At 34.4% G+C, this 26,630-nt stretch overlaps 1 protein-coding gene across 1 annotated transcript; it reads right to left on the bottom strand.

The window, feature by feature from the left end:
* Positions 1 to 448: 448 nt before the first annotated feature.
* LOC114406509 (glycine--tRNA ligase, chloroplastic/mitochondrial 2-like) lies at positions 449 to 8,204 on the bottom strand. Its single transcript, XM_028369224.1, has 16 exons — positions 8,083 to 8,204; positions 7,900 to 7,948; positions 7,489 to 7,551; positions 7,309 to 7,398; positions 7,139 to 7,225; positions 6,592 to 6,663; positions 6,450 to 6,508; positions 5,306 to 5,399; positions 4,764 to 4,982; positions 4,522 to 4,616; positions 3,977 to 4,067; positions 2,713 to 2,802; positions 2,001 to 2,100; positions 1,352 to 1,433; positions 1,149 to 1,234; positions 449 to 734 (listed from the first exon to the last, which is right to left on the bottom strand). Exons 1-13 carry the CDS (start codon positions 8,136 to 8,138, stop codon positions 2,068 to 2,070), a joined length of 1,098 nt encoding a protein of 365 aa, XP_028225025.1. The 5' UTR covers positions 8,139 to 8,204; the 3' UTR covers positions 449 to 734; positions 1,149 to 1,234; positions 1,352 to 1,433; positions 2,001 to 2,067.
* Positions 8,205 to 26,630: the final 18,426 nt, after the last annotated feature.

The raw sequence follows: 26,630 nt of genomic DNA, 5'->3' as shown, positions 1-26,630 counted from the left end.
CCGTTCAAGAAGCTTCATTAAATGTTACATTTCAGTATCATTTTCTCTAATGGAAGAACGTTATGCACTTCTTGCATTGTATGTATATTTGTTTGATTGTTGTACAACTATTGACATTGTGTTCTTTCAACGTTAACAAAATGTTTCTTGGTTTAACCATTGACTTTGTCATATCAGCAATAATTATCTTTTCATCCTTAGTCAATCGCCCAGCGTATGAGTGTCCAACTAATCAACTCACTCACCCAGCAACAGTGCGTACCTAGTGTACCTCCAACAACGAACCAACCACTGTAATAATCACCACCGACCTGTAACACTTTCACCTCGACCGAAGCAGTACCTCTCTCAACAATGAAAAACCAACACAAAAGGGAGAAAGCGAAGAACAAAGCATGGAAGCGTAAATGAAAAAACCTTTGAAACCAACTTAAAAAGGAAGAAGAAAGCACAAGAACATTTACGGAATTAATTAAAATTACTAGGTGCACAAGCAATAACACTGGTGCACCTAGCATCACCCAAACAACAATCAAGAGGGCGAAAAAAATAAATATGGCCTAATTGGTCAAAACTTTTGGAGCCTAAAAAAAATATGGTCTATATCCTATGGAAATAAATAATTTTACCAATCCTTAAAATCCTGGCAGAACAGTAAGGTCTGCTATTCCTTTAGGGAGTTCAACAATTCCTTTTAGCAGAGCTAACCTGTTTACTCTGATCTTGTCATCGTCCTATTTTACACCAGAAAGAAAATTAGAGTAGTTCCAGTTAAAAACATTCCAATTATGGTTATCCAACTCAAACTGCAGATAATAGCATAAGACAAACTTTACAGCAAAAAGCACTACTAAACGATAACAATAATAAGAGTAAAAACATAATTTTATAACCAAGAACAAAAATTCCTTATAAGACTAAATTTTGGAAGAAAATCTCTGCAATATAAAGTCCTTTAGACGACCAGTAATTCCGAGTCAATTTTATTCGTGGACTTATTTTATTTATCTATATATATCAGGCTTGTAATAGTCTTCTTCCTTCAATTCCATGAAACACTACTACTAAAGTGCTTGTATTCAGAGTCAGCACAAATATATTAACACCCATTATCTAATTATATAAGAGCAGTAAGATTAACAACATACCACCATTACAAAGACATTATTGAAGAAATCCTCAAGCGGCTGTATTAACTGACATGAAATTTCTGCAAAATCATCGATGCCAAAACCTGTACAAAGAAAATTAAATATGATAATATAAATAAGGAAACTGGAAAAGGAAATCCAATGTCGTGTAAAAGGAAATTAATGATATTAGCTAAAGTACCAAGTTAAAGAAAAAGTACCAGGATTGATACTCTTTTTGACTGACAAAAATGTGCCGCATAAAACACTCTCTTCATTTGTCACAAAAGCAGTCTCGTCCACCTAATCATGTAAGTTTAAGCATTAAGAGAAATGTCAAAACTAATAGACCTAGAAGTGAAAAGAAGTCATTCGTATATATAAACAATAATTAGATCAAATATAAAAATTCAAACAAATTAGTTGCTATGTTCTCATCATTGTCATTCAAACTACAAATTTCATCTCCAAAATAAAGAGTAACAATCTTATACTTCCAGGATTAAGTTTAGGTCATCTGCCTCCTGCTTATCTTTCAGTTGAGTTATACTAGTATGTCTAGATTAAACCTTAACTAGGAGAAAAAGCCAAATAAAATGGGAAAATAAAGACAATCAAATGCACAAACTTATTATTCATTTTAGATATATTAATGAAATCCACAAGATAGATTAAAACACTGGTAGCATTACCACCCAAATTATTGCTGTGATTTATTTTATGCTATAATGAGTAAAGGCAACCATTCTTAAATTTATTCATAAATGTTGTGGCTTTTATGTTATGCATAACTCCTAAAATTGGTTAGTTTAAGATTTGACTGTAATTTTCCTCTATATACTTACAATAATTAAAATAAGAAAAAAATACCTCCATATGAAGTTCATCTTCTTTCCCACGGACAATTCTTGTTGGCCAGGAGTATGCTTCAACAACTTTAGGAAAAGGTTCCTTTAGATAATTCTTCCATCTGAATCAACCATTGTAAACAATCAGGAATATATAAAAACTTTTAAAAAGTAATAAAAATTGAATAAGTTGATTTCCTTCATAGAGGAATGTTATTTTTCAGTTTAGGCCGACAGCTGTACACCTAACTTACAGTTACAGGTTAGTTACCTACTTAGCTAAGCTATATTGGAAAGCTCCCTAAAGTAGCAAATGTTAACTTCAGCTGCTACATACGATATTGGATCATATTCATACTCGGACATTGTTTCTGAATAAATATTCTTTAGCGTAAATACATCTCAGGGCATGAGTGTTGGCATGCCTTCATGTTCTCTCATTCGTGCTATATACACACACATACATACAAAGAGAGAGGGAGAGAAATTCTGTAAATGAGGTTTCCTATAATTAGGGAAAGAATATTATAAGATCTACAAGATATTCAGCCTAAATCTCAAAATCTCAAAATGTAGCTGAGAGATAGCATATTTTATTACTAAGTAACTACAAATACATATTTCCATTTATCATAGAACCTCCATGATGTAGTTAATCACGAAAAACAATTAGCAGTATACATCAATGATCAATGTCAAAGGAATATGGAGTAAAGTGAAAGAGGAATACTTACTTTATACGCTGATTTTGCTGCAAGACAGGGAAAATTTGCTCTTTCTACAAGGATCGATCGAACAAATTCTGCATTCACCCCCTTGTCAACCTGTTAAAAAAATATAGCAGCATGGTGAAACTCACCTGACCACTCTTAGGATCAAAGTATAATATCATGTCATAAAAAACATTACAAAGCATTATTAAAATAGGATCAGAGTATAATAGTATATGCACAAATACAGCAAGATGTTTAGGGCACATGTTCTATAGGAAAATATATCATTGTTAAAATAGTTGGTGAGCAAAACATCAGGTATCCAATTATAGTAGTGATACAGTTAGGATCCAACTGCAAGGCATGGATGGAAGTCGAGTCCTGCATAGAAAGTAATGGATTCTGGTGCTCTGGCTAGATTTTGTGGTATGATTCTCCCAAAGTTCTTATTAATTAGTATCTGAGCTATTCACCATGTCTCTCATCTAAAAACAAGCAACGCGGATGTGGAGTTTGGCTGGATGTTAGGATCCAATTGCGAGAAATGGGACTTCAGTCCTACATTAGAAATGTGGGATTTTGGGGTGGGGTTTATAAGGCATTGAACTCGTCAACTACAATGACTAGCTTTTGTAGTGTGGTTCTCCCAAAGTTCTTATCAGATGCATAAAAAAAGACAAATGAAAGAATATCTTAGTGATCACTTATTAAATTTCTGATCTGCAACAAAGATACACTTTAAAATTGCCTATAATGGGTGCAAATGCTAATGACATATCTCTCCCTAACTCATACAATAGTCTAACCCCATATGCTCCAACAATTTGATACATGTTAGAAATATCTGGTAATTAGTATATATGTGTAAAGTCAATGGTGTTCAAAATGATAAGCAATTCAGGAGGTAAGTATGGCTTAGGTTTTAGATAAACAAAAAGAAATTGTTTTCCTAAAAATAATCAAAATCGAACTGGACATCTGCATCATCTATTACATGAGGATCTACTTTAATGGAAATTTAAATTTATGAAAGACATTCATCTTACATCATCTGTTACATGAGGATCTACTTTAATGGACTGGGCATCTGCAGCAAGTTCTAGGGCCTTCTTAAAATCTAGATTTTTATTCTTTTCCACCAATAGTTGCACATGGAGTATATAGTGCATCTCTTTGAGTGCAAGCAATTGTCTTTCTAGAATTTAAACTTAAGGAAAAAATTACAAAAGGAAATAGAAAAGAACATGAACAAAAATTAGACAGATGAAAAGTATGTCATCCTTACAAGACCATATGAAATTCTTCGTAGACCAAACGGGTCATTTGTGGAGCTAGGTTGACAACCAGCAGTAAATAAACCTAGCAGGCTATCTAATCTGCAGACAACTATCATATCTCGTTAGATGCAGAGCTATGTTGTCAAAATCAGTTGGGACATATTCTAGTATAACAATTTGCAGTATAAACTCATTTCGTAGTGAAACGAAAGACAGCTCCATGATAGAAATAAGGAATTAAAGGAAAGGGGACTCCTGGAGGGATGCAATAGCATAGCTGATTCTTTTGGCAATAATGTCAAGACCAGGAAGAAGGAAAATACTACGGTCAAAGCTGTTAGGAAACATTAGAATAAATTAATTCTATAATCTTTAGAATAGATGAGATTTTTACTGGTCTTAACCTTATATTTTCTATTTTATTTTTGAATTTGAATGCTAATCTGATTGGTTAGTAAATAGCTAACCAACTCTGCCTATAAACCTCAATCACTAAATCTGAATGATCACTAAAATAAACAGGAAAAGATTTATATTCTGAAATCAGTTTCACCTATCAGCAATTGCCAAAACTATGTCAGCATCACTTTTGGGAAGTATGTCCCCAGAAAATCTAGGAAGTGTGATCTCAAGCAAGGCCTCTGCAATCTGCAAAAAGCGACAAGGAAAAGAAAAATTATGTACAGATATTAAGTAGCTAGTAACCGAATAGGATGCAATGAAGTATTAAAGATTGCAAGGGCAAAACATGATTTTTTAGATTATCAAATAATAGCCAACCAAAAATTAAACAACCTGGTCTGAGTATCCATCTCTAAGGGCATAATGACGCCCCATAATTCCTGAAAGTGATGTAAATTCAGTGACAACTGCAGTGGCAAGAACAGACATAGCAAGTGAGGAAGCATCCCGGATAATTTGTTGCACATCTTCATTGATATCTAGGAGGCAACTTAGTTTAGTAACCATGTTTTCAACACGAGTCATCTTATCCAGCATGGTTCCAAGCTTCTCCTGTTTCATTCCACGTTATCAAAACAAACAAGATACCAGAGGTTAAGCACTGTATTTTCAACAACTTTCACATAGTATCATTATCTAAATTATCTAAGTTATCCCTTATTTTCTTCTCAATATCAACAATGAACTTGTAAGAAATTATATGACCTGATTTAGAAGAAAATAAAAATACTAATGGAAAATAAAAATAAAAAATAGTAAATGATAAATAGCTATTTGTTCAACTTTCCAATTAAGAGAGAAGAATCTTTTATACATTCTGGTTAGCAGCAGCTTTACATACAAGCACTTAGCTAAAAGTTTAATTTGCAACTTACATGAAAGAGAATGTTTTTCAGTTGCTTTCGGAATTCTGAAAACCTTTTACAAGTGTCCATCTCATAAAAGAACTTAGCATCTTCATAGCGAGCCCTGCAATTATAGTCAAAATGTTAATTTAATGTGGCTTCCCCGTAAAGTACAAACATAAGATGTGCACATTACATTGTGCAAATATGTTAATTTATTCTTAAGAATTGAATAAACAATAGCACTCTCCTTCCCTCCCTTTGTTGTAAAAGATCACTGGATCCAATTAGCACGACAGTTGAGGTTATATCCTATTATCTCTAATATTCATTTTGTCATAAACAGACTATTCTAGAAGCTTAAGTTGTCAGGTGAAAACACATGAAAGGTTTTATGTGACATCTCTGGTGTGCCCTATCACAGTATCACACAACCCTTTACCTTGTGCTGCATTTAACTTATTAAATTTGGTAGTAAGCATGGAGGGTGGTAAGGACATAACTATAGATGAAGATGGCCATATTGTTATAGAGCTCCAATATCATGCCATAAACCAACTATCCTAAGAGCTTAAGCTGTTAGGAGAAGACAAATGGATGGTTTTATATTACATCAATAACACATTTCTAATAAACAAAGAAAAAAGCAATATTGGGTAACTTTTGGTAAAGGCTTTACTCCAATTCCCATTTTCCCCAGGTATCAATACCTTGTTTCAAATATTGTTGTTGCTTGTTCTCATTTCTCTCAATAAATGTTTGGAGTTCACAAAAGACATAAAACTATTCAAAGGTCAGCTAATAGCCTAAGCTTTTGGGTTGGTTGGTTCTTAACACGGGATTAGAGCCTTTGTGACCAAGTAATCATGAGTTTAATTCTTGTTGCTCCCATTCTTCTAAATGAAGTTAATTTCAGCATAAACTAGAGTGGGATTGTGTATTTTCTCATCCTCAAGCCTAAAGAGCACTGTGTTAGAAAGGCAAACCATTAATGTATCTTCAATTATAGCTTAAACATCAAGGAGAGTTTCCAGAAGCCATCAAGTATAACCAACAACTAATAAATGTTTCACAACTCATCAAGGACACCAATACCAAAGAAGAGCCTGGGTATCATAGCAACTCTCTTTCAATAAACTATATATGACACGATAAGAAGTTGAGATAAGAATACCAGAGCACAGCTTCATTTCCTTTCCTCACTGTAGTCTCATCAATTGCTCCATTTGCAACCTGAGAAAATTACATGTCATTTAACAAATAAAATTTCAAAGCATGCAGTTATTCTAGAAGACCAATTAATGTAAAGAACTTACAGCAACAAAATAAGGCAATAATTGTCCATTAGCATCACATACAGCAAAATACTTTTGATGCTTTTGCATAACCTGCAGGTATGATGCACAATGGTTAGCTTCTATTTTCAATATTCTTCTAAACCTGGAGGCATTTATATATGTTTCATTTCATAATGACCCACCCAACCAGTACAATCAACTTTTATATTGGTTGCTTACAACTTTATATTATTTCGTTATTAAATATATATATATATATATATATATATATATATATATATATAATATTGAAAAAATACATCTCTAATTATCATTATTTCAACCACTGTTAGACCAATAAATCAGGAATCAGTAACTTCACATGTTAAGTGATTGGTCTAGCTTTAAAAGCAATATTATTTTCAGTTCCTAAATAAGTCCCTAATAGGGATAGTTTGCTTACAATTAATCACATTTGCAAAGCCAAAACCCCCCTAAAGTCAATTTTTTTGTCTGGATTACTATTAATAGGATTCACAATAATGACATGCTACAAAATTGAAAAAGCAAAATGTGAAGTGCTCACCATAGTCAAAAGATCTTTTAGAAGATCTAAGAAGGTTTCCTTAAACTTTCCAAGCACGGGAAAAGGTGCCTCAACAAGATTTACAACCTATAATTAAATATAAATAAAAGGAAATTCTTAGAAATGCATATATGCAACAATGTTAAACAAAAGGAACAAAGAACTCTTACCTCGTCAAGCAAACCTTTTGGAATAAGAATTTGGCCATTTACACTTTCTGCTAATGCATTAGATTGCTCAAAAATAATTTTCTTACGGTCCTGCCAAAAGTACCGACCTAATTTTAGATATATTTGTAATTATATGCATGTATGTCTGAATTTTAATATTAACAAATTATCCATTTGTACCTCAACTGAAACATTGATTACCACATTTTTCATTGAAATTGAATAAGATTTTGCAGTTTCCACCTGCAATTAACAATATAGCAGGGTCTTTTTTGGTTAAAGAAGAAATGCGGGCACGTTTTCCTTCTTAGAAAAGGAAAGGGGAAAAAAAACAATAGAGAACAACGAAAAAAGAAAGTATGACATCTGTTACATCCACCACACAAGCACACACACATAGCCTGAAAATGACAACCTAGAGATACTACACATACACAGAATCGGACCAACAGACATATGGACAGAGATTTCTCAAAGATATATGTTGTTTCAACCATGTATCAAATTAAAAAACCATAAAATAAAAGTGAGAAGGCTTAAAAAAAAAAAGCTCAATTTGCAGTGTCAAAATAAATTGCTTCAGGCATGCACCTGGATAACAGCTGAAGAAGTATTAAGAAGACCAAAGGACGAGTTTCCACTGCATAATATACAAACATGGTAATTGTTATTCTCAACCATCAGATAATAAAAAGGAAACTGATAAACCAAAAAGAACTTAATATAATTGGGTGTCAGCTAGGCCTTGGAATAAGTGGCCAAGATATTATTTACCTAGTCTTATTCTTTGATCTGTTTTTTACTTTTGGCTGTTTAGTAAGAAATCTCATGCCTCACTCCCTCATGATATTCCTGTTTCAGGTAAGCCTTCTTTTGTAAAATAAAAATAATTAAAATATTGAGGGACAGGAGGGAGGATAAGTGAGAAAAAAATAATAGTAATAATTAAGTAGCTCTGTCAACAACAGAAATAAGAACAATATTGCAATTAATAGCCTGTGATCAGTATCATGGAGATACAGAACTGAAAAAAAGAATGAAAGAAAAGTATGATTCTCTCCCTATCTCCCAAAGTATCCAAGAGACCTGGACTCTACCTACCAATTTCTACTCCAAAATCCAAGATTGATCTCTATTACTTTTCTTCCTGTTGGAAAGCTGCCGTGGCCTCTTTCGGGTTGCCTTAATTTCAGCCTTAAGGGTGGTGGTTTAGTCCTACATCAACTCAAGATATAGCTTAAATAGAGCTTGGTCAATCCTAACCTCACAAGTCGGTTTTATGGACTTGAGTTAAGCCCTAAGCCCAAATTCTAAGAGTTCCTATTACTTATATTCAATAATATATATTTTCTAATTAACTAACTGTTCAATTATGTTATGAACTTTATGTAATAATTATCATAAAAATAATTTGAGAATGAGAGTGAGATAGAGAGAGAAACAAAGAGTGGGAGGGAGAGAGACACAGAGAGAGTGTGAGAGATAGGCCATGTCTCAACTACCTTGGGAAGGGGCATGTGCAACACGGTGTGATGGCCATTGTGACCAGTTGGGGGAAGGGAAGGAGCAAAAAACTAGAAGGATGCACTAGACATCATCTCGCTCTACTTCACAAGGTTCCCAGAAAACATGGGTGAAAAGGAACTATGGATTGAGTTCAACAAGTGGGGAGGCTTTAGGGAGGTCTACATTGTAAGGAACCGAAATAGAAGTGGTCGTAGATACAAGTTTGTGAGATTCAAAGGGGTGGATAATGCAAAGAAACTAAAAAGACAACTAGGCAATCTGGTTCTGGAAGGTTTAAAGCTTTACGTGAACTTACCGAAGCATGAAAGGGAACAAAATCCGATAGAGACAATCAACAAGAAACACCAGCCAAAAGAGGAGGCAGCCATAGCGAAGGTGAAAAAGAGAGACAAAGATAAAGGAAATGAGTTAGCAGAACAGTGCTAGTGATTACAGGAGTGCAGCAGCACCATCCCAATCAAGCATGGGTGATGTGTTGGGGGATTCTGCTACACTCATGGGATGAGGAAAACATCACAAAGATTGTGAATGGTATTGGTGAGGTGGTGGATGTGGATGACGACATAGAAGACCTATAGAGACTGAATAGGGTACGAGTCCTTATAAGAACACCATGGCTTCCTATGATCAACCACACAATAACAACATTCATTAATGGAGTTGCTTATGTGGTAAAGATTGTAGAGGAGGTATGTTATGGTTATCATAATCAAAACTATCAAAATCGTGTTACTTAGTGTATTTTAGGAAAGTTTATATTTTATCCTTGATTGTATTTATATTCTTTATCACAGCTATATATTGCTATTAATACTAGGATTATGTATTTAGAATAAATCCCATAATTATGGGATTTGTCTCCCTAGAATTAGTTGTCCGTATTTCCTAAAATAATCAGTAGACTTATGTACATATTGGTCCAATGACCTCATAATTCTATATGAGAAAATAAAATATTATTCCTTCTAAATTTAAGAACAACTGTAACATAGGGGATTATGGAGAATCTTATGAAGAAATATCTTCAGAAGGGAGCGAGGTTGGGTTGGATATTTAGTCAGAAGAAGCTTAGGCGAACAGTGAGCATCTGGGAACCAACACGAATCAGACGTCGAGGGAGACAAACTTGTAAGGAACTTTGGGTTGCAGCTTTTGCCCCACTAGCTATTACCTAGACTCTGCAACAACGGTCAACATCGTTGACAGGAGCACGTACTCACTAAATGGTGGCCCCACTCAGTGTGGGTTAGGTGAGGAAATATACAAAAGGTGGTTGAGACTGCAAACCAGTACGATGGGGACATGGAGGATATTAGGAAGCAAAGCCTAGCAGCATAAATTCACCATGTAGGGGAGGCAGGTACTATGCTTTCTGATGAGGAGGGAGAAAAGATCAACAAAATCGACAAGAAAAGGGAAGAAAGGGACACACACTAGCAGACACATTTTGAATTAAAGGAAATGCATAGGGAGAAACAGGAGTCAACACGGGAGCCGGAAAAAGAAAACCCATGTATGGGTCCCAGTGTAAAGTTAAATGATGGGAAAAAAAGGAGCTCAATGATTTGGGCCCCAAACTGAATGGGCCCAGTCACAAATGGAAGGTGTACATAAGAAATAAGGGGTGCAATAAACAAATGGAGCCCATTGATAAATTACACTTGCACAAGGGACAAAAATCACAAATAGATAGCAAACAAAAAAAATGAAATAAGTAACAACATAATAAATTACACCCAGGCAGCATCTCCTAAAAAAAATGCAGGTAATGGACTGAAGGAGGTTGTCAAGTGGGAAGGAAATTCCAAGAGAATACAGGGCACAACATCAACAAACTCAGTTTCAACACCCAGAAGCTGTGAATTGGTAAAAGAGGCAGCAAGCAATTGGGAAATGACAAAACATGGGAGTAAATTTCAGCAAACAGGAGGGAACAATGATATCTAAAATAGTCAACATGGAGGGAAAATACAAGGGTATAAATCAGAGGAAGGGAAGCGATGTTGGTGTTTGATGAAAATTGTGACCTACAATATAAGGGGGTTGGTGAGGGGTTTAAAATAGGCTTCAATCAAAAAACTGGTGAGGAAAGAACAAGTAGATATGCTATGTCTACAGGAGATTGAGAAGGAAATGATAGACAAGACTTTATCTCAAGCTTTGTGGGGAGATACTGAAGTCAGATGGGAAATGCAGCCAACAATTAATAATACTGGGGATTATTGTGTATTAGGAGTGATGAAACTTTTAAAATGGAGATGAAGGTGAAGGGCACTGGCTTTATATATTTGGAAGGAAAATGGGCCGGTGATGTTGGAAAAGTGACTATAATTAATAGTTACTCACCATGTGATAAAGCTTCCAAAAGAATTGTATGAGATGAAGTTAGACAACTTAGAGCTGCAAACAATGGGGGCTTATGTTGTATTTTAGGAGATTTCAATTGCATCAGAAGTCCATCAGAAAGAGTTGGAGTGTGTCAAAGGATACAAAGTGGGGGTAGCTTGAAGGAATTTAATGATTGGATTGCTGACTTTGAGGTTGAGGAAGTACCTAGTGTGGGGAAAAAATTTACTTGGTACAAAACAAAAGGGGCAGCAAAAAGCAAATTGATAGGATTCTTGTCTCGGTTGAGTGGTTTTCCAAATGGCAAGACAATATTCAAGAAATATTGGACTGTAATTTTTCTAATCATTGCCCAACTTGCTACGATCCTCTATTGTTGATTGGGAACCAAAGCCATTTCGGTTTCTTGATTGCTGGCTTGAGATAAATCATTCAAGAAGGTAGTACAAGACTACTGGATGGAAAATTCTGTAACTAGCTGGGGGGGATATGTCCTGAAAGAAAAACTCAAGAAACTAAAGCAGAGACTAAAAGAATGGAATATAAATCAATTAGGAGATGCTCAAGAGAAATTGAAGAAAGTGGAGTTAGAGCTTAATAAACTGGAAAAAGAAGGAGATAGTAGGCAGCTGAATGAGCAAGAGGACAAATTGAGAAAGCAATTACAAGAGAACTTGTGGTGGGCAGCGAGCTCATTTGAATCCATTGCCGGACAAAAGGCAAGATCAAGATGGATTAAGGAAGGGGACGACAATTCTAGATATTTCCACTTGGATGTAAATTGGAAGCGATGTTACTAGATGCTTAGAGGAGTGTATGTTGGTGGGTGTTGGATACATGAGCCAAGCAGAGTCAAAGAGGAAACCAGACTTTTCTTCAAAAAAAAGATTTGAGGAACTTGAATTCGAAAGACCGAGGCTAGATGGGATCAAATTCAAGTCCATTGATCAACAACATAATGATATGTTGGTGACACGAATTGAAGAGGAGGAAGTGAGGGCAACAATCTGGGATTGAAGTAGTGAGAAAATCTCTGGACACAACAAATTAAACTTTAAATTTATCAAAAAGTTCTGGGATATCCTAAAATGAGATGTGCTTCAATTTTTGGACAAATTTCATGCTAATAAAGTTTTTCCCAGAGGAAGCAATGTGTATTTTTTGGCATTGATCCCTAAGATACATGATCCTTAATGACTACAGACCTATCTCTTTAATAGGTTGTAGTCACAAAACTATGGCAAAAGTGCTATCTAGAAGACTTAAGAAGGTGCTGCCTTATATCATAGACGAATGCCAATCTGCTTTTATGGAGGGCAGGCAGTTACTACATAGCGCAGTTATAGCTAATGAAGTTGTGGAAGAAGCAAAGAGATGCAATAAAAGCTACCTGGTGTTCAAAGTAGACTATGAAAAGGCATATGACTCTGTGTGTTGGGATTTTCTTTCCTATATGATGAATCGGATGGGGTTCTGCACCAAATGGATTAAGTGGATTGAGGGCTGCTTAAAGTCAACCTCAATATCAATACTGGTAAATGGAATCCCCACAGATGAGTTTTTTCCTCAAGGAGGTCTCAGGGAAGGAGACCCACTGGCTCCATTCTTGTTCAACATTGTAGCTGAGTGGTTAATTGGATTGATGAAAGAAGCTCAGGAAAAGAAGCTATTTGAAGGGATTAAAGTAGGGAGGGATGGGTTGGATATTAGCTTACTACAGTACGCTGCTGACACGATTTTCTTTGGGAAAGCATCGCTGGAGAATGTAAAAGCAACCAAGGTCATGCAGAGGAGCTTTGAGTTAGTATCAAGATTCAAGATAAATTTTGCCAAAAACAAATTTGGGGCAATTGGATGTCTCACCTTTGGATACAAAACGCGACAAATTATCTCAGTTGTAAATTATTGTTCATACCAATTTCATATTTGGGTATCCCTATTGGGGCAAACCCAAGGCGTAGTGTGACATGGGATCCTATAGTCCAGAGATGTGAGAAAATTACCAAAATAGAATCAAAGACACTTATCTTTTGGAGGAAGGGTGACTATCATAAAGTCAGTCTTAAATTCAATTCCTATTTTCTTTTTTTCTTTTTGTAGGGTTCCGAAGAAGGTGGCCGACAAGCTGGTGACGTTGCAGTGATGGTTCTTGGGGGGGAAGTTCAGACCAACAGAAGATTGCCTGGGTAGAATGGTAGACAATCTGTCTTCCAAAGGAGAAAGGTAGATTGGGTGTGTAGGACATAGTAAATTTGAACCAGGCTTTACTTGGAAAATGGAAATGGAACCTATTCCACCATCAGGGAGAATTGTAGGTGAAAGTATTGGATTCCAAATATGGGAGTTGGAGAAGTTTGGATGAATCAAGGAATAATACAGATTCAATATGGTGGCGGGATTTAAGTCATGTCTACAATGCATTTAAGGAAAAGAGTTGGTGCACAAGTGGTATAGAATGGAAAATTGGATGTGGGTCAAAGGTGAAGTTTTGGGAAGATAGATGGCTGGCTGGTGGGATCTCACTGGTATAAAAATATCCATGCATATATAGCATATCTCAACAACATCATTATCTTATCCAGCAGCTGGGGGTTGCATCAGTATGAGTATGGGAATGGCAACTAGAATGGAAAAGGTTATTTAGGGAAGCGGAGATAGACATAGTTGCAAAATATATGGAGGACATCGAGGGTGTGATAGTGCAACCTAATCAGCATGATAGGTGGGGTTGGAGGGTGGATCCAAGCAAGGTATACACAATGGGAAGCATATACAAAGTGCTAACTAGGCAATTATCATGGGAAAATAATGATGAAGTATTTAAGGAATTATGGAAGCTCAAAATTCCAAGTAAAGTGTTACATTTTGTTTGGAGACTGATTCGGGAGAGGCTACCAACAAAGGTTAATTTCAGAAGAAGGAATGTGGATTTGAATGATGTCTCTTGCCCTTTCTGTAGACCTAAGGAGGAGGATGCATCCCATCTGTTCTTCAACTGTTATAAAATATTGCCTTTATGGTGAGAATCATTGTCTTGGTTAAATATAGTTGATGTTTCCCTGGAATAGCCTACAAATCATTTCCTTTAGCATTCTCACGGATATCTCAAGGGTATTAGATCTCAGTAATGGAAAAGGTGGTAGATTTCCTTAACTTGGTGCATATGGTTTCAGAGGAACAAGATTGTTTTCTCAAATGAAGGATTCAACGGTCAAAAGATGATGGATGACGCCATTTTCTTCTGCTGGATATGGCTAAAAAATATGGAAAAAGGATTTGATATTCCTTTTCATTCGTGGGCTAGCAATATAAAGGTTGGTTTTTGTAAACAAGGGGTGATTGTTCTATAGGTTACTTTTTGTGTAGGGATGTTTACACTAATCCAGACATATGGAGGCTTAATTCTTGCATTAAGCTTGTATTAGGATTCCATAGGTCTTGACATAGTCTGGAAACAGTGTATATATATCAGTACCACTTGTACTAATCTTATTATTATAATACATATTAATTTTACGGACAAAAAAAAAACTAATTGTTCCAACCTGTCAACTCAAACTAACCAGTAAACACCTCTTTAATTGGAGACCTATCAACAATTTTTAGTTTATAAAATCTCTTCAAGGGACATGGAAAAAGTTATAGGTAAGCATATGATGAAATGGTGTCTATGACACAAAAAGCACAAAGTCCAGTATGAACACGTGGGTTAGGAGAGGGCAAAGTAGAGAAAATATACAAAAAGAATAAATTACCTCGTCACCCCCAGCAAACATAAATGGAACTACATCTCCATGCAGGGCCAAAATCCAATGGATAGGCCTGCTAAACACAACCTATATATTAAAAGTATGGAAACATGTTAATTTTATGTAACAAGTTATTTCCTTTACTCCAAAACAAAACCACATGATACCATATATGATTTTCAATTATTTATAACTTCATGCAATGCAACAGAGGATAGTTGTTTTTCCCAATGTTTCCCCTAGGAGTCAGAAAGCTGGATTTTTGAAAGAGTCTTCCAAATAAAATTGAGAAACAATGATTGTATTCAGTTTCCCTTCATCCAAACAGGTGAAAGCATTCACTCCCTTTGAATACACAAATTATTTAATACTTGTTCATTATAGTAATTGAGAGTATTTAGTGCTTTTTAACTAAATATCCTTAAGGTGTTCATTAGCAACACCCTATTATTAGTATACAATTAGCTATACTACAAGTGTCAATAGCATGTACAAATCACTATGTTAGAAATATAATATAAAAAACATTCCCATATTTACCTAATAACTTAAGTTTTTGGGAGTGTCGTTTGTATATGATATCAAAGCCTCTATAGTCATGTGATTTATAGTTTGTTGCCCCCATTCTTCTATGTATTAAAAGTCAAAATTCAGTACCTGCCACCAGGTATGATGGGCAATGGGCATGCATAGTGTCCATGTTTCAAGCACAAGGGGCTCTTGCATGTGTGGGAGTTAGATACAAGAGATATCCATGTCCCTTCAGTTCACCCAACAATTTAAGCTTTTGGGAGAGTTAGTTTACGACAAAAGCTATGTATCTTCAAATGTTTTATAATCATGCTGATAAAGAGTCATGTCGCCTACAGATACCCACTTAAAAATCCAACATACCTGAGAATTCCAACGCATTATCTTTGCAAATGAAATTTTAGCAATAGTAGCAAGCAAATCTTCAAATAAAACCTAATAAGAGTAGAACAAATCAGCAGCAATAGCATTTTTCCAATAAAGTGTGTAAGAACTAAGGGACAGAGAAATAAATCCTAAATGACAAGGTGTAAGATTCACATCTCAAAAATCTTGTATCATATCATGAAACCTTGGTCAATGTAATATCCCATTTTTATAATAAATTAAAAAGGTTTTTCATTTAAAATAAATAGAGTTTAAAAAAATGATAGGGTTTTTATAATTAAATAAATAAGAAGAAATAACTATATTAAAATAATGATTTGGAGAAGAAAAAAATATTTGATTTATTCATTTGATAGGAATAAAATAGAGTTCTTTTTTTATAAAATAATAAAAATAAATAAATATAGTAAATAATAGGTTAAGAGTATCCTAGCTATAAATAGAGACATGTTAGGTCAGTTTTGAGATTGATCATAAACTTTACGCCTCCTCTTCTTATCAATTCTGTTTTCTTTTTTCCTCTCGCAAAACTCTCTCGTTTCCCGCATACACTCAAACCTATCTTAGTAAAATGACGATCTCGGACTCGGTAACCGTTGGATTGCCATGAAATTTAAGCACCAGATTCGAAACTCATTTCTGATAATTCTCACCATTGGAACTTGCAAAAAAATGTTGAAGGTAAGAGAAATGCCCTATGCATCGTAACTTTCTCTTTTCCCACAAAGACCAAAAACCTGTCCAATAAAACTATAATCCCAAACTCGTTAACCGTTGGATCATCGTGAAATTTAAGCACTAGGTTCCCAGTTCAATTTTTTCACACCTTCATCGTTTGGAATTTGAGAAATTATGTTCACAGAGAGAGAAAAGTGCTTCGCATGAAGACACTAAAAAATGGAGGTTTCAATCTCTTCTCCTTCTCTCTAATGTTTGGAAACCCTATTAGAACAATCAGAGCAAAAGCTTGAGAAATCTCATGCTAGAGATGCCGCTATTGCTGTCAGAATACACACATGAGTCCGCTTAGAGGTAAGAGATGAGTTATTCACAATTGATGAGTAGTGAAAGCATGTGTAGGGATCCTTAGAGTATCAATTGGAATGGATTTTTGGGTATTTCTGTAAATTTTGATTCTATCTTTATAATTATAACTGTGAATTATATATGTTTGACAAACCAATTGATGTTCCAATCAGAAATTATTGTTAAATTGATGTGTTTTTGTGTTAAGTGTTAACCCTAAAAATTGAGTTCTTTTTATTAACGTGAATTATACTCTAAATAATATTCTTTTTAATGGCTTATTTTATACAAATCATTATCTTGTTTTGTATTTTCCCACGATGATGATCAACATGTTATGTGTGTATGCGTGTATATATATATATATATATATATATATATATATATATATATATATATATATATATATTGTAATACTAAAATAATAAATTAAAGAAAGTTGTAAGGTTAATGTCTAGTAGTAATTTCTTTCGATGGAATCTTAAGTTAATTGTTGTAAAAACTCTTTTGATTGAAAATAATGTAGTTTGATTTACTATATATGTATGTTTTGTGGCAAATTGACCTCAGGGGGTTTCTTTTAGAAACTAATTCCCAATTAGGGTCTGTTTTGAAACATATTGCGAATGGGGTCTGTTTTGTGTGAGCGTTTTGCTGAGGGGAATGGCGAAACACATATTTCACCAAGAGGAACAGCGAAATAGGTGCATATTTCGCCAAGAGGAACTGCGAAATAGGTGTAGGTCAAGTGGTGCAGAGTGCAACGTAGGGTGCAGTGGATTTCGCCATCCTCACTGGCGAAATAGGTGTAGCATAGGCAGCTTTGTGCAGTGGATTTCACCATCCTCATTGGCGAAACAGGTGGTGCAAGTGCAGCTTTTGCCATTTTCACTGGCAAAATAGGAACAACCCACCCCTCTCCCCCTTCCCTTTATACAACACTCTTCACCGGTCCATTTTTGCCTTCAAAATTTGTCTACGTTAAAAAATTTTCAACTTTTTCTACCTTCAAAATACATTTCTGCCTTCAAGTTTTTCAACTTTGTGAATCCTCGCATCATTCACAAATTTTGTTTGAAGTAATAATTTTTTTAGAATTAAGTTTTAATCTCAAGTTTAACTGAAGTAGTATTTTTTATAATTAGATTATTTTATTTTGAAGTTATTTTTGTTATGATTAATTATTTATAATATTTTTTTTGTAGGTATATTTTGGTATATGATGAATTCGGTTATAACAGTCTTATATTTCAATGGCAGGGTATATGAAGAGAATGATGGTGTAATATTTGAAGGCAGTAAAAAAAACGGTTCAGACTAAACGTGGAATAAGTTTTAATGCTTTGAAAAAAAAAATGGAGATAAGGTAAAGTTAGAAAATAATGAAATTATTTCTTCTATAAGTTGTAGATTTTTAGTTTCAAGAAAATATGTTGCGTTGCAAATTTGCGATGACGAAGATGTTGAAACTATGATCGAAAGTTTTCAACAACAGGAACAAATGTCAGTTATAGAATTGTACATAGAAAAGGATGTTGCTGGTGGTTCTACGTTTCATTCTGCAAATTCTGTTACATCATGTGGAAATAGTTTATCTAATAATGAGTCAGAACCACCATGAAATGTAAGCAATTTAGATGATGATGATGATGATTATCTTGTGTCTAATTAATACGTTGAAGAGTCTTTAGATGAAGATGATAATGTTGATGGTATATCTAATACAGATGATGAAGTCACCCACATGATTGAACCAGTTACAATTGTTCACCCAAGAGAAGGTATATTTAATTAAATAAAAAATAATGGAATACATTAATCATTTTATAACAATTGTATTTAATGGTAAATAAATATTTTTGTGATATTGACCTGAATTTTTTTTTTAACTATTAGGTGTAGAAGGAATTCAAAATCCATTTTGGAATGATGATTTGCATTATAACAATATCAATTGGAGTCATCCTGATGAGCATGACATTTGCTGTTTGGAGATGCATCGAGTATTAATGTTGGGCAAGAATTATATATATTGGTATGGATTTTGATAGTAAAGATGCGGTAAAAAATGCACTGAAACAATATGTTATGAAGGTGCATCAAAGTTTTAAAGTTCTTGAAACCAAATCTCACAAATATATTGTTTGTTGCCCGAATAAAAGCACAAAGTGTCCTTACCTTTTTTATATGAGGGCAATTTTATCTAAAAAAACTGATTCATGGAAAGTGACACAAAGGAGTGGATCACACATATGTCTGAATATGAGTGTGACACAAGATCATGACAAGCTTGATTCAAATTTAATTGCCACTTATGTAGTAGGTACATTTTTAATGTTCATATTATCCTACTTTTGCATTTTTTGTTATTTAAAATTTTTTATTTTATTAACAGGTATGATTAGAAAAGATCCATCAATAAAAGTTTCTTTGATTCAAGAAAGGATAAACAGTGAATTTGCCTATAAAGTTTCGTACAAAAAAGCATGGCTGGCGAAAAAAAAGCAATTGCGATTGAGTATGACGATTGGGAAGAGTCATATGCGAAACTTTCATCGTGACTAAAACACATGCAAAATAATTCTCCTGGATCCTATTTTCAAATACTACATGATGATTTTATTGTTGGGAATAGGGTGAGTCGTGAACACTGTCAGTCTCATAGAGTATTTTGGACTTTCGATCAATGTAAAGAGGCTTTTAATTATTGTAAGTCAATCATACAAGTTGACGGCACACATTTATACGGGAAATACTGTGGGACCCTGTTAATGGCCATATCACAAGATGGAAATGGTGGTGTTCTTCCTCTAGCATTCGCCATAGTCGAAGGTGAAACGTTAACAACGTGGTCATGGTTTTTGGCACACTTGCATGAACACGTGACAAATAAAAATGGTATTTGTCTCAGATTTGATCGTCACGCGAGTATAAAGTCTATTGTTGCTAACGAAGCACTTGGTTGGCAACCTCCCCACAGTTATCATGTTTACTGCTCCGACACATAGCAAGCAATTTCAATCGAAAATTCAACAATGCCAAACAAAAAGAAATGTTGAAGAAATTGGGTAAGATTTCATTTATAATATGATGTTAATTGAAGTATCATATGTACTTAAAATTGTTGTTGCTAACTAATTTTATGCAGGCTACACTCCTTGCAAGCATACATTTGATCAAAATTTAGAAAAATTTCGTCAATTGAGTCCAGGCATAGCAACATGGATTGATCGCATTTCAAAGGAAAAATGGATCATGGCTTATGATAAAGAAGGACGTAGATATGGTCACATGACAACCAACCTCTCAGAATGTGTAAATAAGGTATTGAAGGATTGTCGCAACATACCCATAACAACATTGGTGAAATCAACATATAATAGGTGTCAAAAGTACTTTGTTGATCATGGTCGGCAAGCTCAAAGACAATTAAATGAAAGACAAGTATATTGTTCTAAGGTTGTTAAAGAACTTTGAAAAAATCAAGAACAAGCTTATTCGCACATCGTCCGCGTCTATGATATCCACTCGACAAGGTTTGAAGTAGAGGAGACCTTTAATCCTATAACGCAACATGGCGGACAAAAGTGGGCAGTTAACTTGAATGACCATTATGGTCAATGCAGAAAGTATTTTGCACTTCACTATCCATGTTCACACATTATTGCTACTTGTGATTACGTGAGCATGAACTACTTCTAATATGTAGATGTTGTTTACACAAATGAGCACATCTTAAAAGCTTACTCCGCACAATGGTGACCTCTTGGGAATGAAGCGGCAATTCCTCCTTTTGATGACTCATGGACATTTATCCCAGATCCAACTACAATTCGTGCCAAAGGTCGGCCAAAATCAACAAGGATAAGGAATGAGATGGATTGACTTGAACCATCTGAGCACCGACAAAAATGTAGTAGATGTGGAACAAAAAGACACCTAATAAGTTATCCATATCAGGTATTGCTTTGGGTACATTCCATTGAGTACCTAATGGGGCATTAGGTGTTGGAATTGGAGCATCATGTTGTTGTGAAGGGGTCATAGTAGGCCATGAAAAATTTGGATATATTTTCGCAACACCACCTAATGAATGTTCGCTTGCAGAAGTATCACTTTGATGACCTTCGAATGGATACTGATACATTTGTGTCGGATACTGAGAAAATGTTGGTGGTGTGTAATACATTCCATGACCACGCTCTACCATCTGTGGGTACAAATATGATTCTGCTTCAACAACCTCCCTTCGTCTGGCTATGCCTTGAGTTTCAACACTTGACGGGAGAATATGAAACTCTTGTGTTGCAAATTGATGTTCTATTGCTGGACCATGTGACACAGGTTCAGTGATTCTCTCTTGCTCTTCAGATAAAATGGTTATTTTCTCCACATACGACACTAGATCATCCACTGTCCATGTATTTCTCCCTTGTGGAGACACCATGTACTGTAATGTCTCTGCAACTTCAGCCTGCAATTATTAGGTGTTCAAATTAATGGACTAAAATTTCATAAATAATTTGAACTTAAATATTCAAAAAACAAAAAAAATACCAATGTAGCTGTGTTTGCATTTTTAGGGTCAACAAACATCTTCGTTTTTCGCCTATACCAGACCATATAATCGTAGTTAAAGCTCAGTAGACCTTCTTGTCGAGGATAACCATCGATCCTAAAATCAGCTCGATTGTTCCATTGATTGATCATTAGGCCTAACAGTTGCCCCAAATTTTCATCATGTTTTTCTTTCAATGTTATGCCATGAATATTCAAGGGTTGCGAAGGACACCATGGAATTGGTTGTTGCATTCCAAATTGTCTCAACACTATATCAGGTTGGTGACATTCAATAACTTGGAAACAAATTAGTGATACCATCGTGCACCACGCTACACTTCCAACTAAACAAATTGGAGGCAACACTGACATAACATTTGCTGTGTAAGGCTCCCACACAAACTGCATATAATCCCAATGTTGTTTATTTTAAGTGAAATATGACATATTATTTATTATTTAAGCAATACATTTAAATGTTATTACCTCATGTCGTTTCATAATATCTAATTTGTGACAAAAAAGTATCAAATCATCATTGCCGATATGTTGATTTCCCCGTCGCAGCCACCTAAAAAAATTATAAATTAATATAAGTTACATTATTAATTATTTTGAAATGAAATCTAATTTTTTAAACGAGTAACTTGTGTCCAACTAGTTTATTTTCTATTAGTGGAGGAGTCCTCTTTGGAGCCAAACTTGTACATCGTCCCCATGCCCCACATTTGTATTAAGACGCACATACCTCCAATTGATTTAATTTTATAATTGATGGCACTGTACATCTCTCTATATAAATAAGTAAGTACGACAACTCCCCATGCATACGTGCTGCACTCTCTAAAGTCCCGTAAAAATTACAGGTACCTTAGCGAAACTTTGCTACTACCTTTGTCAACAAATAAAACACCTCCAATGAATCTTAGGATCCATGCACGTGTAAACATTTCTACTTGTTGTAAGTTGCCGTCATGGTTATTTACTTCTGGAAAATGCTGAGCCAGCTAACTTAATTTAATCAAAGTACCTTGAAGTTCACCTTCTTCTGGTCTAACCCCTAACAATTCTCCACATAAATCAGCCCATATAAGGTTTGTTGGACCAATTAATGGTGACCCATCCATACAGAGACCTAATAAAACAAATACATCTTGAAGAGTAATAGTGCACTCTCTGCTTCTCATGTGAAATGTATGTGTTTCCGGCCTCCATCTTTCTAACAAGGCGCTAATTAATGCTGCATTTATTTTTAAAGATCCCATTTTCATAATCTAGTAAAAACCAGATTGCCGAAGTAGAGGAATAATTTCTTCTGGTATTTGTTCTTGACCTTGATACGTGGAGACAACTCGTCTAGTCTAATGTGTAATTTTCTATCTTCTTCCTCATTCCAAATATGTTGTGAAACATGCATATCTTGTATCCATAACACGTCTTCGTCAACCGGACCAGATTTAATTTTTATATTTGATGAAGATGATGTCATTAATACTGCAAAATAAAATATAATACAATAAGTGACAAAAAAATTTATAAAATATTTGTACATAATATAATAAAATTAAGTACATTTATAAAAAATAAGTTAAATATATAAAAAAATATTAATGACACGATAAATATATTATACAAAATAAATTGAAATACATGCACAAAAGCTAAACTAATAATAACACAGTAAACATTATAAAAGCTAAATTCAATATATGCACAAAATTAATAAACAAATAACAGAATATATATATATATATATATATATATATATATATATATATATATATATATATATATATATATATATATATATATATATATATATATATAAACAGAATAATAACTTAGCATAAATACTTTTATAATATTAACATATTAATAATAAACTAATACCAAAATATATATGTAACAAAAATAACAACAACACAACATACATGTATAAAAAAATACTTCAAAATTATATTTATAAAAAATGCATACATACAACAGAAGATATAAATAAATTTAGTCACGCAGCAATTATGCACAATTCTTTCCTCAATCTCTAACACTCTCTCTCTCTCTCTCAATATATATATATATATATATATATATATATATATATATATATATATATATATATATATATATATATATATATATATATATATATATATATATATATATTCTCAAGAGTGACCACAGTTCATGTTTTCGTGAATATATTGCATGTACATGTACAAAGAATTGCATGAAAGCCTTTTCATGATTTCATCACTGCCACTTTCAATATTTACAATGGACTTTATCGTTAGTTATTTGGCCATTGGTAATATAGATAAAAAAGTCTTCACAACTATCATACATAATAATGCAAAATAAATATATCATACACCTCTATAATAACAAAAAAAATTAAATAACAACAACATAGAAAATACATATTACCGATACTAGAAGTGTTTCGCCACCACCACTAGCGTTTCACCAGTTTTTCGCCACCACCAGCGTTTTACCACCATGGAAGGTGTTATATAAAGGGGAGGGGGAAATGGTGGGGGCTGAAATTAAATGGAGGATTTTGCTCCCACCTTCAGCGAAACAGGCCCCTACCCATTGCATGGCGAGTCCCTAAGCTGCACCTGTTTCGCCAGCTTGGATGGCGAGTCCTACTGCATCATCGTCATAGCTGCACCCTTCCCCTACGTAGCCTGCAACCCTAAGTTGCATATGTTTCACCAGTCTGGATGGCGAGTCCCTAAGCTATACTCATGTTCACGCTGTTTCGCCAGTTTGGATGGCGAAATGCTTATAGGAACAGACCCTTCCTCCCCCCCCCCCCCCCCGAGAATAACTTTTAGAACAAACCCTGCTAGGGAATTAGTTTCTAAAAGAAACCGCCTGAGGTCAATTTGCCTATGTTTTGTGTCATGCAAATATTATTACTGTGTGATGTGTATGAGTTATGAGGCGTAGTAAATTATCATAATGAGACTATAATATTGTTGTTGAGATCAAGTCTATGTAAAGTTGGACATGTGTTAATTTGTGAAATACATATAAACATGTGATGGTGGATTGTGGCAGTGTGAGATATTAAATTATGGACATAAGATTTGATTGTGAATAAGTGTCTGGTTAACACTTGATGTGACAATACTTATGTCGTGAGCTGTGAATTATACAATATCCAGACCAGTATTTATCTTGAGAAAAATATTTATGCGCAGTGTTAAAAGGAAGATGTAGGATTCTTATTTAAGAACCAGTGTTAAATTGCAGCACAATGTGTTAAACATGTTTGAAACACGAATCTGAGGTCATGGGTATTGTAGAATTCTTGAGCAATGTCTGCTTATAATATTGTTGTTGAAATCGAGTATAAGTACAAAGTTGAACATGTGTAAATTTGTGAGATACACATAAACATGTGATGGTGGATTGTGACATTATGAGATGTTAAATTATGGACATGAGACTTGGTTGTGAATAAGTGTGTTTAACACTTGATGTGACAGTACTTGTGAGCTGTGAATTATACAATAACCCGATCAGTGTTTACCTTGAGAAAAGTCTTTATGCGCAGTGTTAAAGGAAAAATGTAGGTTTCCTAGTTAGGAACCAGTGTTAAATTGTAGCGCAATGTGTTAAACGTGTTTGAAACACGAGTGTGATGTCATGGGAATTGTATAATTCATGAGCAGTGTCTGCGTGCAAAAATTGTTTTAGGGGTTGGACCTAAATCAGGAAGGTGAGACCCTAATAGATTCTTCAGAATCTAGGTCTTGGGGGTAAAGACACTCGGTTTGAGTGCTCCTTTAAGCCTATGTTGATCCCATATGATTGGAGCATTCTCGCAAAATGGAGTGACCCTGATTGGTCACCTTATGATTTTACTTAGTGAGAGTGACATGACATACTCATTGTGTGGTGTGACTTGTTATGTACTCCTAAGCACCCCAGGGTGGTTTTTCACTGACATGGTACCACATTACACATAGGCTTGAGTCTTAGTATAGTTGTTGCATATGCTTGCTAATTGTTTATTATGAAATTGATGAGTGTTATTATGTCTTGACCAGAGTGTGTGATTCATGTGTAATGTGATTGGTGATTGAAAAATGAATTTAAATGACAAAGTGGTGGAATTACGTGAGCTATGTTTAAGTAAGTTGTATCCTATTTATATGACATGTATATCTAGTTTTCTCGTTTCTATATTAGTTAGGAATGTGATAACTCACTCCCAGTGTGTTATTTGTTTTTGGATCCTGTGATGATCTCAAACTTTGTGTTCGTGGGAGCAGATGGTTAGGTGAATGGCTATGGAAAACCTTATGCTAGAGGACACGAGAACACAATGCGCTGATAGGATGTGACATTGGGGTATAGGTTTCTATATTAATTGCATGAAGCCTTAGACGACCTTGTTTGAGCCGAGATGATTTTATTATTTGTTCAGACAAGTTTTATTATGATGCGAGGAAAGTAAATGTGAGCCTTTTTACCCTTTTGAAAGGCTTTTATTTAAATGTGTTTTAAAAACTTTTAATTAATTTTGATTTCTTATTTCTTTTATTATTAGTATATATATGTGTGGGGTAGAGGGTGTCACAATCAGAAGTTAGAACTTGTCCTTGTGTCTATCTCAAGTGAATTAGCATGGAATTTCCTTTTATTGTGTACAAAAATTAGGTATGTTTTGCTAACAATTAGATATCATAAATAGTGTACTGTCTTTTGATAAATGGGACTTTAATAAAAATCAGTCTTCCATGTTTGATAAAGTTTGATTAGGTAACTAACCAGACATAAGCACAACTCATTCATCAAAACAGCTGGCCTTCTCTGCACTCCATTATGTTTGTACTTCTCCAAAAGGTTGTCTTAAGACTATTAAGTTCATAAATAATTTTTTAGTGAAATCAAAAACTACAATATTGCAATCTCATCTTAAGCCTCATTTCATATGATGAATATCTCACTTGATACTAGAATATTTATAAATCATATTATTAGAATATGTATTACTATATTGGCTTATTTATTTGGTCTAGGATTAAAAGATTTAAACATGTACCTTTTAAGAAAAATACACTCACATTGCAATATTATACTTGTTTTAACTAAATATATAAACAAGCATAAAAAGGAAACACGAGGAAATAAAGAATAAAAACCTCCAAAGCATGTCTTGAAGACTCCTTTATATGTGCATAA

The sequence above is a fragment of the Glycine soja genome, chromosome 3, assembly GCF_004193775.1.
Source record: "Glycine soja cultivar W05 chromosome 3, ASM419377v2, whole genome shotgun sequence".
NCBI lineage: Eukaryota > Viridiplantae > Streptophyta > Magnoliopsida > Fabales > Fabaceae > Glycine > Glycine soja.
Note: the sequence above shows the minus strand (reverse complement) of the source record. Positions and strands in the feature narration are given on the sequence as shown.